Source organism: Falco naumanni, chromosome 15 (assembly GCF_017639655.2).
Source record: "Falco naumanni isolate bFalNau1 chromosome 15, bFalNau1.pat, whole genome shotgun sequence".
In the NCBI taxonomy this organism is placed as follows: domain Eukaryota; kingdom Metazoa; phylum Chordata; class Aves; order Falconiformes; family Falconidae; genus Falco; species Falco naumanni.
Window position 1 is genome coordinate 22,397,674 of NC_054068.1, and position 13,806 is coordinate 22,411,479.

The 13,806-nt window shown below is 50.4% G+C and overlaps 1 protein-coding gene across 1 annotated transcript in view; it reads right to left on the minus strand.

Annotated features, from left to right (window-relative positions):
* LOC121098021 (hydrocephalus-inducing protein-like) overlaps window positions 1–12,182 on the minus strand; it is a 46,530-nt gene extending 34,348 nt beyond the window's left edge. The window contains exons 1-4 of the mRNA XM_040615550.1: window positions 12,142–12,182; window positions 11,917–11,944; window positions 11,304–11,438; window positions 4,451–4,650 (exon numbers count right to left, since the gene is read on the minus strand). Coding sequence (XP_040471484.1) covers window positions 4,451–4,650; window positions 11,304–11,438; window positions 11,917–11,944; window positions 12,142–12,182 — 404 coding nt within the window. The remainder of the gene's footprint in view (window positions 1–4,450; window positions 4,651–11,303; window positions 11,439–11,916; window positions 11,945–12,141) is intronic.
* Between the last annotated feature and the right edge of the window lie 1,624 nt (window positions 12,183–13,806).

The following is a 13,806-nucleotide window of genomic DNA, read 5'->3' on the forward strand; positions in this document are numbered from 1 at the left end:
CTGGGATGGGAATAACACTCCCGAGGATGACTTCAGGGGACAGCCAAGAAAAAAGGTATCTTCCTATCTTCAAATTATCAGAAGAAGAGGATCCCACCAAGGTCAGGACTCATTCTCAGGACTGAGAAACAGAGCACAAGTCAGAAACCGCACCTCCTGCCTCCCACCCCATGCTGTACCCACGGGACAACTTGGTTCCTGCTGTCGCAGGAGCTTGGTATCTCTCACGTAGACCTGGTTCTCCAAGACCCAGAGGGATGTAAGCTCCATGCTTAAACTGAACTCTGAATTTCAGTCCACATCACTAAGCTGTTCCCTGCAGCCTACAGATAAGAGATGCTAAGGAAACGTCCCTGACACACTAATAGCCACATGAAAACCACTGCCAAGAGATGAAGCTGGCAGGCTAAACTCTGGCCTTCTCTCCATTAATTGTGAGCTGTTCTTTAGGATAATTCTTGTCCTGTTAGATCTACCCTGTTAGTGAATCACTACTGCTCCTGAAAAAACAGGAAAGATAAGGTTTGGAGGTTTTTTAACAGCTTCTCTTCTGACATCCTTTTTAACTATGCCCATTTGTACGTTTGCTTTGTTGTACAACATCTAAACTGTCACAGGTCCAGATCTCCCAGCGGTGCCTTGCAATCCCCGGCTTGTATAAACTCATCTAGCTGCCCCAGCCTGAGGGAGACCTTCCCGCCAGAACCTGCTGAGATCTTGCCCGTTACTGCCCTGCAGAAAGGGAGCAACACCAGACTAGTAAGAAATTTCATAGGGATCTGTTCTGGCATTTACATCTTGCTTGCCTTCACCAGGCATCAGCTCCCCATCCTGACAGCTGGGCAAAAGTTAAGTCCCATGAGGATACCACTGGCAAAATACTCCTGACAAGTCAGAAACACAACTGACAAGTGAACAAAGCTGACAGTTCTGTGGCCCAGGCTCTCCTACTATCACTCTGCCTTCTCTCCTGCAACCATAAGTTTAGTCAGTGCAGTGTGCGAGGAGGCTGCAACATAACTTCAAGTCCCACAGTATGCTTCTCTTCTACAATCCAAGAACTTTTTAGTCCACTGGTGCCTTAATTTGCATTATAAAATCATTTGAGTTTCTGAGAACTTATTTCATTACAAGTTGCCTCCAACCCCCAGACAGACAGTAAAATTACCAGTGATTGCATTGCCCCATCTGTCAGCTAAGGCCTATTGCAGGAAAAAAACTAAAGGTCATTTAATCTTGGCATACATTATTTTTTAGTAATGGTATAAAAGCCAAAGTCAAGCACCATAACCATTCCAGTAAACACAGTCTGTTAGGTCAAAGCATGCAAGACACCACCTCTGTACTGGAAACATCCTGCACAGAGTCAGCAGCACCTCACAAGCTCTCTCTTTCCCTCTTTCCCTGCACCTCGGCTCTGTTGTCCTGTCCTTGTACATCCTGTGGTAACTCTCCAATCCCACACCTCGATGTCGTATATGGGTACTACAGGGGGCTCCTAGCACTGCACCTTGTAGCATCATTGCCTGAGCTTTCAGAGCCTGATGGGACATTCCTTAATGTATCTTCTCAGACGGATCCTCTCTGACCTCATAGCACAGCATAGCACAAGGTCTGTAACGTCAGGAAAAGGCAGTGCTGCGCTGAGATCTGCTTCCAGACGCCATTTTCAACTGAAATGTACTGGAATGACATTTATCTCCCCGAATGCCATGGAGAAGAAACTCGTTATCCAGCCTTAACAATGAGAACGACAGGAAGAGACTTTCTATATTTACACTAGTACTGCTCTGACTCTCCAGCCTACTTGTCACGCCAGCTGGGAGGCCACTTCTTTTCTGCTGGGGTTGCTGGAGCCACTGAGCTCACCTGGGACCTCGGGGCAGGTACCTGGGCAACTGCTCACAGCACAAGCAGCAGGGAACCCACTGTCACACAGTGCAGTCCCCAGCACTGGCTGGAAGAACTGCTCCTGGCACACCATGGCCTCATCGCACAGGGAGAAAGAACATGGGGGTTCTGCTCTCAGGCTGCAAGGGGACGTGCTGACCTGGTCAAGAGGGGGGAATGCTTGGATTCTGAGTGGGGGATACAAGCTTGGGGCACTACAGTCCAGATACTGGAGGGCTGGGCTGCCATTCACTGGGACACAGCAGAACTGCATGCAGCCGAGGGATGGGAAATGCAAACACCTGTATTTGGGGTGGAAGGATCCCTGGCAGTACAGGCTGGTGGGCACAAAAGCCTTTCTACGGAAAGGGAGCTTAGGGGCTGCAGCACAGGACATACAGGCAGATGCTGGTATAAAGGGCTTTGCACAGCCTGGAGGAGGACAGAGCAAGGCTGGTATTACCCGATCTTACTTCTCGTGTGGTGTGCACGCACACCCGATCGAACTCTGACACTGGTCTTGCTTTGAGCGCTGCGTTTGCTCAGATGATCTCCAGAGGTCCCTTCCAAAGTTATTCTGAGTTTCTCTTCTCAATCAGCCCAATTCCATTTCACATAGTCCCCAAATTTCTCATATTTCCTATACATTTGTGCATATATGCAAGCAGATGGTAGACAGACAGGCACTGGAGGAACTCAACCTCTAAGAAAGTTCCCAATGAAGAATTCATTATGACATTTTGCTGAACACTTAAAGCAAAAAATAAAAAGAACAGAAACACAGGAACTTCAGAGTATTTAAGAAGAAATCTGAATGAAAGTGGAGGCGACTTCATTAGAATAAAACACTGCTTATACTCAAAGATTTAAATAATCAGTTTGAAATTTCAAACTGGCTTTCAAAAATTCATAATGAAATGGAAGAGATGACTGATGCCTTCAGCTGACATAGGAAATCTTACCAGCTTTTGATCTCTGCACACACACAATCCAGTTATTCAGAATTCTACTTTTTTGTGTGTGTGTCATATGAAATAAAGCTTTTGTAACACTTCCCATCTCTCTGTTGCAAATCAGGACTGAAAAATTTAATTGCTGAAGTTCAGCATAAAATCCGTATCAAGCAGGATTCAACACACACTGTATCACTCAACAGAACAGTTGGCAAGGACATTGCCAAGAGACGCCAGACACGACTGGGTATCTGTTTTGGCGGTGACGACTAGATCTGGAAATCCCAGAGGGAAGCTGTACAGGGATTTACAAGGTCCTGCCTACGTATTTCCACAGTGACAAGCAGCAGCCTGCTTGAATAGCATCCTGGAAGCCTGCTTCCATAGCCTTGCCAGGCTTTGGTAGGAGCCTCTTGGACCCTCACGTTTCCCAGCAAAAAGAGCAAAGAGCCTTCTCTTGACCCCTGTTTTCCTGGGGAAGAAACTGAAGCAACTCAGGTGCACTAAGGCAGACGGCACGTCTTTGCTGTGTTCTGGACCTCAGCTCCTGCACCAAGACCTCTGGGACCAAGCAACTCGGAGCTAACTACCAGCCAGCTGAACTGGTTTCCTTGCAGGTGCGGTGTAAAAATGGCACTACCCTCTCCAGTTCAGCAAACTGGAAAAACAGTGACTGTCTTCTGAGACCAACAGGAACAGTGCAGGCTGTCCACAACGCCGCACACGTCAGGCACTTGACCAGGAGACTGCCGAAATACCACGTGCTTGTGGCCTCCCAAGGAACGCGTATATTTGGCCAACAGGGCTACATACCCATTTCAGAAGGTACTGAAGATCAAGGAGGTTGCCGGTAGCTACTACAAAATGCTAGGGCACTTTCCAGGAGATCTGAGAGAGAGAAAGCTCTACAAAAGGCTCTCAATGCACGCACCAGGTATTTGCTGCACCTTTGGCCTGTGCCCCCGCTGTAAGGCATTCCTCTTTGGGGCTGTAGTGCAGCTTTGAAGCCGCTGCCAGCTCATCTCCACTTACAAGCTCATTCTGCTGAAGAATATTGGATCCCAGGGACCAGATCAAACCTACTGGAAAACCAGGTTCTGGACCACACCCTGTTTCTCTCAGGGTCTCAATACCGATTGCTTTGATCTACAATCTCTGATTGCACTTGCTGCTCTAGACAAAGCTGCTGATAAATTCTTAAATGTCTCTTCCACCAGCTCAGAGCTTGCCCATTTCTTAACACTGCCCTTGGTCTGCAGGAACTGAGCTCCTAGAGCGGTTGTCTGCCCCGCAGGATCTTAGACAGCCCAAGGGCAGTCAAGCTGCCTTCCTACATTTGCTCTTGCAATCTAACAGAATCAATCTTGCATGACTCTGCACTGAAGACACCTTTGCGCTATAAAACTCCACTCTGCAGCTTGCAGAGTTTCATCAGAGGTTGCATCATGCTTAAAACACTATAACCAACAGCAAACCCCACGTGCCCTGCCCATTTCCAGCCACGGCAGCAGCACGGCAGCTCAGGTGCTCCGGTTCCTTTTTGTCGCTGTTTCCCAACTATATTATCACGCCACAGTGTTTTGCACAAAAAGAGATGAGCTCCCTACCTCTGCGTGCTGATGCAGTAGCGGGCCTCCCGATTACCAACGTTGCGAACCAGCAGCGTTTTCTGGGTGCTGTACTTCACAGGACAGGCTGAGAAGTTCACCTGGTCGGGGAAGTCCAGGATAGCTCGGGCACCTATAGCTCGGATAGGCACAACAAACTTCTCCCTTTCTGTGATGCAGATGAGCTCGTGGAAATAATCCTGCAGGGAAAGAAACAATCTCAGCACAACGCATTTAGCACCATCCCCACGGCAGAAGAAAAACTGCTGTTTTCTAGGACTGTGCAGTAGCGTTCAATAATGTAATAATAGTACCTTTTACCTTCATGACCTTTCATTCCAGTAGCATGACTTGCACAGGGTTGTTAACTTGCAAAGAAGAAACAAGCCCGCTGATTCACCCGCTTTCGCAGCAAGCTGGCAGCACCACAATTACCTGATGCTTTGATTCCGAGGCACCAAAACAGAGTCACTTCACGCAAGGGATCACAGCACTAATGGAACCTGCTTCAATCGCCACCGCAGACTATTGGAAGCACCACTGAGAACCCAGCTGTGCCACAGCACTAACTCCAACGCCAGCAACGCGGCGACCTCGAAGCTCGGCAGGGGATGCTCAGGTATGTTTTCAAAAGGACTTCACCACATACGTGAGCAACGGTCTGTCGCTGCGGAAATGCTTCACAAGCTGGACACGGTAATTGCTGCGATGCCAGGCGAGTGTAGGGTACAGCTGTATTTCTCACCCCCTCCCACAGCCTTACAGGGCCAAGGCTGGGGACACGCACCCTTCAAAAGCCATCTGATCCATCTCCCCACACCAGAACCGGCTCAGCTCTGCACCCAAAGTGTCCCTCCAGATGTTTCACAGGTACTTCAAAGCACTACAATTCCACCCCTGCCCTCAGCAGCCTATGCCAGCTCTGCACTGCAATTCAAGAGAGCTCTGCCTAATCTCAGTTTCCCTTTACATCTCACCCCAGCCCCAGGGGACACAGACACAGCTTTGGCTGATGCCTTAATCGAACCCCTCCGTAAAGTCTGTTCTAGAGGAGTAAGTGACGGGGTGCCTGGTTAGCACACCCACCCCAGGCAGGCGGCATCGGGAGCTGCACACGGGGGACACTCAGACACCCCACCAGAGCAAAGCCGGCTGTGCAGTCCCAGCCACTGGCTCGTTCAGAACAGAGCCAGGCAATCCCCCCCCATCCCGGCTGCCTGGCATTTACCAGCAGGAAGGCAAATCAAATTACCAAAAGCATTTTACTGTAGGGATGAGCAGATCAGACTCCAGATGGATGGCGGGCACCACTGGCTGCACTGCAAGTACCACCTTGCCCCCACTGAAATCAGCGGGGAAACTGTTGCCCCAGGGCCAGGAGCCATTGCCCCCAGCAGGCTCTTACCGATGAGCTGATCAAAGCTCTGCTTCTCATCAGTCACTCGCTGCCCTGATTTTTGCCCCGGTACTTTTAACTCATTTGATATTCTTGTAATTGTTGAAGCAGCAAGCGCTTTGATTTAGGAACCACACACAGCAGCTAACTCCCTTCAGCAGAACTGATCCAGATTCCTCCGCGGTTGGGATTTCCTGCTCCCATCCCTGTCCCCTCCAAGCCTGGAAGGGCCTTAAGGCAGCCGGCTGAGGCACAGACACGTACCCAGTGCTCCAACACAACAGCTGACACCCAGCGCCTCACCCACCACCAAGGTTGCCAAAACAGATGCTGCCCCATCCAAGGCACAAAGAACAAAGAAGGATCTTTTTTTCTAGACATCTCAAACAGTCACCCTACAAACTGCACAAGGGCTTTTGCTTCTCCTATTTGGAAGGTAAAATACTAGCAAGGGAACTGCAGCAAGCAACCTGCAGGATTTAACATCATATTGCAGGCAAGGGTTTCATCTTCAGCAAGTCTTTCTGAATTAGCAATTTTGTACTCAATCTTGCAGCCCAAGCCCTCTAAAATAAAAGCTATGGGCAGCCCATATGACTTTAAAGCACCCATTATCTCCCGGGTACTTCACCTCCCAGACTGTTCAGATGCTCAGAAACTGCATTAGCAAATGGAGAGTGCCATTTGCTTTTGCTGTTGTTGTTATTTCGGCCACACTACTGTAACAAAGGCAAATCCAATTGAAAGCTACCTGCCTTAGTCAGTCTTGGCATGCATATTTACTTATCTCTCTCTTCCAGATGCCAGGTAGACAGAGGAGGATGCAAGTTCAGATCAGCAGGGAGATAAAAAAAAAAAGGAACTTCAACAATTGGAGGTATTTGAGGGAAGTAAAAGGAAGTAATTGTCAAGTCGTTGTCATTGCTAAGGAGCAAATGGATGACAGCAAGGTAATTAAGAGCCCAAGAAATAAATCCCCCCTCCCCCTAAAGCAAGCACTGGCAGCCTTCCCAGCTCCCTTGCTGGTGAGGGGCACAGGGACCACCTGCACAGCAACGCACAAGGAAAGGGAATTCTTTCTCCAGGGACCTGAAGGCAAGGCTAAAGCAGCAAGGGTTTGGTTTCACAGAGACAACCACGACCTTGGGAGAGAAAGCTGCCTCTCGCCATTCCTGCAGACGCACATCATGTCCCAAGCCTCTTCTCCAGGGACACCGTGGGACATGGCATCCCGTGCAAGGCCTGACTCAGCACTTCAGAGCGGGCTGACCCTTCAGCCACGCTCTACCACCCCACCAAAGTGGGACCTTGCACCAGGCTGAATGCAGCGTCAGCCCAAACAGGGGGAAAGCCAAGGCAGAGGGGTGCTAGGCAGAAGCTGGCTGCTTGTGTCACTGTGGACCCATGGTCCCTTAAGCTTTTGAAAGCTGAATTGCCCCCCTGGGGGGGGAACGGGTTGCAGTCTCCCCTGCAGCACTGCCTCGTGCTACCGGGACACTACCTCTGCTACACGCTTGCTTACAGCCTGGGCAACTGCTGAGACCAGTTCAAAATCTCGTTCTGCTTCGCAACTGCAAACCCTTAGCAGACTGTTTAAGACCACGTTTCTAAATAAACATGCCTGGATGACAGAGGGGCTGCAACCCATCTATGCTCTAAAGTTTCTTGTGTTTAGACACAGCTTCAGGCTACAGATTTTCATGAAAACATGACTTCATCCTTCATACAACTCCCCTCTCCATTGCAAGGATGACACAGACAGTTGTACGATGGTTCCTCTTCTCTCACTCCCCTTTGACAAGCAGTAAGTTACAAGCTCTGGCCTTCCAGGTATTGCCACTGGCATCTGAACTGGCACCCGCTGGAACTGAAGCAGCTGCTCGTCTCTGATGTTGTTTCAGGCTCTCTGCAAACTCAGGGGCTAACGGTAATACTGCCACAGCGATATCAACCTTAGCTGCCCACAACACCACACTCGGATGTCAGATTTCCTGCATAACCCATCCCAAATCCGTCACTGAATTCTTTGCAGCAGCCGACTTGCACAGAAAAGATCCTTGTAGCATGAGGTCACACGGCAAGCCAAGCAGGGAAAGCTCCTGCTGAAACACTGATATCAAAGGCTGGAAAATAGGGGCCGTGACAAGAGAGGAGGGACCGGAGGATGAAGATCCAGTCGCAGGAGAAGGGGGTGCCCCTGCGCCTGCCCCCCTCAGCTGCCGGTTCGCAGCACTCTGAAATGAGTCGCTTAGCTCCAGGTTCGTTTGGCACCGGGCCATTTGCCTTGGTCTTCTGCCCCTTTCCTCCCCACACGAGCCACCTTGAAAGTATACTTGGAATAGCTTCTGGGCTCTACAAAGCATCTAACAGGGCTGCGCTGAATTGTGAAGGACTTAATTTCAGTAATGCAGTAACTCACTGTCCTGTCGTATTTCATATTAATCAATGAGCATTAATTCAGTCTCCACCGAGCATCAGTAATGAATTTCACAAACCTCACAGACTGAGCTGGCATTGCCTGAAAATAATGTATGGCTACCGTGAAAAGAGCAAGAGGGCAAAACAGAATAAGCTGTGCTGGTTTTATATGCTTCTTCCTTCCTTCTTCCTTTACAATAAACTATTAATAAGCCTGAAGGACACACAAATGCAAGTGTTTCTGTCTGTTGTTTATCTGCCAGTCAGTGTCACAATGGTTCAGCAGAGACTGTCAGACCATAACGCAAGGACACGCGGGAACATGGGCTGGCACGAGAACACCCACGCTGTACAACTGGAGACACAAAACAGAAACGTGCAAATCAGAAGCAGCAAGAGTAACTAAGTGGCAACGCTGCCCAGCAGAAAAATTAGCATTTCACTTATAACACAAGTGCCAATAAACCAAGAGACACGTCAGCTGTTTGTTTATTTTCTGACAGTCCAATCACGTGGCACATTCCCAAATGACTGCCAGACAGCAGGAAACTGTTCATTTTCCAAGAAAGGGCTACGTGGCACACAGCATTTCAGCCACCAACAGCTCACGTGGCCCTAGTGCTTACGGCTTGGCTACAACTGTACTCCTTTGAATCAGGAGTGAAGTCACTCAAGTCAGACTTACCCCAGGGAAGAACAGATTCAAAGCAAGAGAATTATACAAACCAACTCCCCATCAGGAAGACCCGCATCCCAGTTCACTGGGTTACCCACAGTCCCTGTGGATCGTGCAGCATCAGGGATGTAGGGGTTGTTCAAAGGCAGCACTCCTGAGCCTTCCACAACTAACACAGATACTCTGCAGGCAAGCAACTGCAAGCCCAGCGCAGGTGGCTTTACAGAACCATTTCCCAAAGCCTGCCTCTTGGCCAAGGGCTTTGCAAGGTGCTCTGCACCTCCTGACCACGCTGTGGATGCATTTCTAGCTCAGCTACAGCACTCTGGCACTTTGCTGACTCACGCTCCATCAAGTATGAGACAAAACGTTCCGTTTGTACAAAATTCTGGTTCTGCTGCACAATCCCCATGTGCTCCTCACCAAGCAGCACACATCCCTCCCCCGATGCCCTGCAAGGAGCACAAAACCCAGTTCGGCAGAAACCACCACAGTATCACTGAAGCTGTGCAGAGGACCTCGCTGGCACAGCTCCCTAATGCCACACACTCACCAGTTCAAGGGCAAGACAAGGGACAAAGTACTGGACATGAGTGCTCCTGGGGGTTCTCTCACCCTACTTCTATTCGTGGTGATGTTCATCTGTTGCTCTGCTGCTTCTCTCTAGTTGAAGAGCAGCAATTTGCCCTTCATGGGAACCAATTTACTTCCACACCCAAAATGAATGCTAATTCATACTAATAAATCACATTTTAAAAGAAGCAGCGTCCTCTGCAAAGCCTGCCTCAGTGAGATTAAGCTCTTATGTCCCTTGGGCAGTATGGAGAACTGCCCTAGGCCAACGTCATTGTTACCTTCCGTACGAATGATGTAAAACCATTTCTCAGTCCCTCCCCAAAGGAGCAGATCATTTCACAAGCTCGGGGAGCCAGGGACCACAGGGCATTTCCTCTCTAGTTTGCTACAGCCACGCTGTTTGAGGATAGGACAGGGCATTAAACTAAATCTAAGCAGCGAACGCAAGATGAGAGAACAGCTGTGCCCAAAGGGATCCTGCGCCTCTGGCCTGGCGCAGAAGCATCAGCTGGCTCAGAGCTATCCCCTAACCTCGCCTCGCCCACACAGTCACACAAAGAACCCTGCCAAGAGGTAGCAGAGTGCTGCTGGAAAGAGTCAGCCTGCCTGTATTCCCCTGCGATGCTTCCTCCCTTCCACGCCATGTGCTAAACCCTTCTGCATTAACAAGCCTCCAGACGACACTGTCACCCCTTCACATCACGGCACAGTGCAAGGCTTGCCAGAGCCACAGCACCGATGTTCCAACTCCAAGCAAAAGCATGGCACATGGGGCAGGGAATAGGTGCCAGCTGACACAGCAGCCACAGCCACATGCACGCAGGCACAGCCACACCAGCGTGACTGCCCAAAGGCTCCGGGGTAAGTGTCTGCCTGCAGATTCTACCTGCCCCTTCAATGCCTGGGTGTGCTCCAGATGTCTCTGTCATCTGCAGCACACCGACCCCCTGCTGATTAAAGACATCTAGAGCTCAGCTCAGTGTGGCTGTGCCAGGCTGGCTCCCCGCCACGAGCACAGCGCATCTTCTCCCCTAGAATCACAGCTGGAGCACAGGCAGGCAAGTATCCTCAGGGGCAGCACAGCCGCAAGGCTGGAACACAGAGGCTATGAAAAACCATCACCTTCGCTCCAGCCCAGGGTGAGGAAGGGAACTGGTTGCCAGATGGGAAAGAGGAAAGCTCTCTGCATCTATTCACTCCTCTAGTATTTTCCATCATAATTAAGCCCCTAACACTGAGTAGAGAGGTGGGATGGCTAAACATCAACACCCCTCCCAGCCATTTTCCTACTGTCCCACGTGCACCTTCCCCTGCAAACGCCCAGGAAAGCACAGGGAGGGAACGCACAGCCCGTCAGTCCCTGCTGCGGTGGCATCGCATGGTGCTGCCAGCCAGGATGTGACCAGCCGCAGGCTGCCTGACCACAGCCTAGAGCAAACCTCGCAGCACAGCACGGGCTATAACCCGCGTGCAAGGCAAGTGCCGGCTTCTGACAGAACGTTCCACTGTCTCGCTGCTGTGTCCAACGTGATACACATTCCAGTGGCTCCAGTTTTCAAAGGTGGTGGTCCTCACTCTGATCAGGCTCAACTTCGTGTCCTCCAAACAACAGGTCAATTTTAAATAGGCTCTTGTATTTATAATTACCAGAGCAAACCCATAACCATACAGCAACGGACAGATATTAGCAGTGCCACAAAACCCACAGCAGACACCCTGTTCTGAACCCAGCCCCGCAGGTTCACCTCCCGCTGAAGGCACCCGTCTCTTGGGACCTCCAGTCTCACCTTGTTCTCATCGGGGGTGAAGACAATGCGGAAAGTCGCAAGCATGCCAGGCGGTACTTTGCGGCACACGGCATGGTGGCTGATCAACTTGAAATAAGGTGACCTCTCCGAGATGACCTTCAGCAGCTGAGGAACCTGCAGAAAAGGTAAGAAAGTATGATTTTGCAGCTCGTGGAAACAGGAGGAGAAGAGACCTGCCGACAGCCTTCCTTAACCACCTTTCCAAAGCACTTTTAGCTCTGGAGGTACGTGCACATAATACACGAGAGTCAACATTAATCCCTTCTGCCTGGGCAAAACAGCTCACGGCCAGAGGCAGCAGGGCAATGAAGGAAGGGCCAAGCAGGGAAGACACCAGCAGCACCGAGATATAATATCTGAATCAAGCCACCCGTGTATTCAACAAGCCCAAAGAACCTGCCGGCTTCTGCCCGTACACATCCAGGCAGACATGCCCCTAGAAGGGGACTGTGTTATCTGAAGGCCAAACAGTACGTGTTAATCCTGGGGGAAGGAAGAAATGCACTTTAACGTGCTGGGTTTGAGCGGGGCACTCAAGCTGCGGTGCTACAGTCATGCGGGCAGACCAGCAAGAGGAGGAGACCACACATACTGTGGCCTCACTGGGAATAAAAGCAGGCCTGAAGAGCAAAAGGAGGACCATGGGAAGACAAAGAGACAACCCCACAAACTGAGGATGGCTAGGAAAATTCACAGGGAGCTGTAAAGAAGCAAGGGAGAAGCACAATATGCTACAAGGAAAGGCTGATGCAGAGGATGAGAGCCGGCAACTTGACAAAGTGATGGAAAGCCAGGCGACCCCCCAGGCTGTGCCTACCGACTATGGGCTCCAAAGGCATCTTCTGCCTCGAGATACATGACCGGCACTGACTGGCGCTGGAGTCTCAGTTTTAAAAGCCAACCTCTGCTCTCCGGAGGCTCCTGCTGCCTGTGACATTAGCCAGGCAGCTGCCAGCGCAGGCAAGCCAGATCCCTGGGGACCCCTGCCCACCCCCAGCAGTCCCTGCAGGCACCCTGCTGCACGGTTCTGCCCTCTGGGACACCACCAGCACACAGACAGCACACAGGCATTTCTCAAGCACATTGAGAGCAACGCCTGAGCACCAAATCTCAAAGTCTAAAGCAGGTGATTTGTACTGACGGGCAGCTTCACTGACAAACAACCCCACAGGAGGCTTGGAAAAAATGGAGGCTCATTCTGCACCACCCACCCGAGCCTGGTAACCCGTGGCCAAGGCAGTCCTGAACTCTCCAAACGCCCCTGGAACCCAACAGGGTCCTGAGGCAGTGGGTTCCAGGAGCCAGTTTCACAGTGCACACAAGCAGTTTGGTCACCAAGTCCCTTAGGAGAGGAGCACATGTGGCTCAGACCTTCAGCAAAAGCCACCCGGAACACCTGAGGGTGCTGAGGAACAACCTGAAGACAGAAAAGCAATTGTACAACACAGGTAAGAGCAGTAAGTATATAGCGAAGCACTTCTGTAGTTGCACGATTACAGAGCCTCTATTTGGAATATATTTTGCTGTCAGCTGGATTTTTAGGGGGCAAAAAACTTCAGGCTGCCGTGCAGTATAAGATTCAGAAGAATCTGGGAAACCAGCGCGAAAACTCTGAGACAGAGCACAATGCTGCTCTTCCCCAGGACATTGCCAAAAGCCAACAAAATTAGAATAGAACACCCTCTCAGGATTATCATCTCTACCTTTCTGTATTTAAAACATACCAAGGATTTTCCTTAGAGCTGATCTTACTTTTACACCCACGCTCTCCAATGGCTGAGGTCTTACCGGCTTCAAAACTAGTTCGGTTTGGAAAAAAACCACATTCACACACTGCCTCCCCCTTTACAGGGCACGTAAATCCCAAGGCACAGCTGGACAAGTTTATTATTCCTTACTGGGAAGGGCAGAAATGTTATGCAGATGTTCTTTTCCACCTGAGGAAGCATGAACAGAGCAAATCAACTGTTTGCCTGTTGGCTGGTACTTGGCAAAGATAACCATTTTGAGGTGCTGCATGGATAATGGAGCAGCTGAAGCCAAAAGACTCAGTGGGAATGAAGCAGAGAGTAGGAAGAGAGAAACTGAGGCACGTTTTAATTGGGGAAGAAGATACCTACAGCAAGGGGTGCCCAAAACCCAGTGCAGACCACACCAGTGGCATCCCCCGGGTGCAGGCACCCATGCCACATCTCACCCACGTTCCCAAGTTAAATGCCAGACCAGGAATGGTGCAGTACTCTCGAGGAATAACTGAGGGACCACACACGCATCCTTCCTAGCCAAAGGGTCTTCCCTTTTCACCCACATCCCTGTCAAAACCTGTTCTCTCAGGAGATTCTTGGACTTCTCCCGCTGTCCTTCCACCCGCAATACACCTTGGCAGCTTTTTTTTGTTGTCCACCTCTTTGTCCCCCCCAGCAGGTAAATCTGGAAATCTGGGGGGAATTCACCGGCTCTTGCGCACACTTCCATCTTTCTT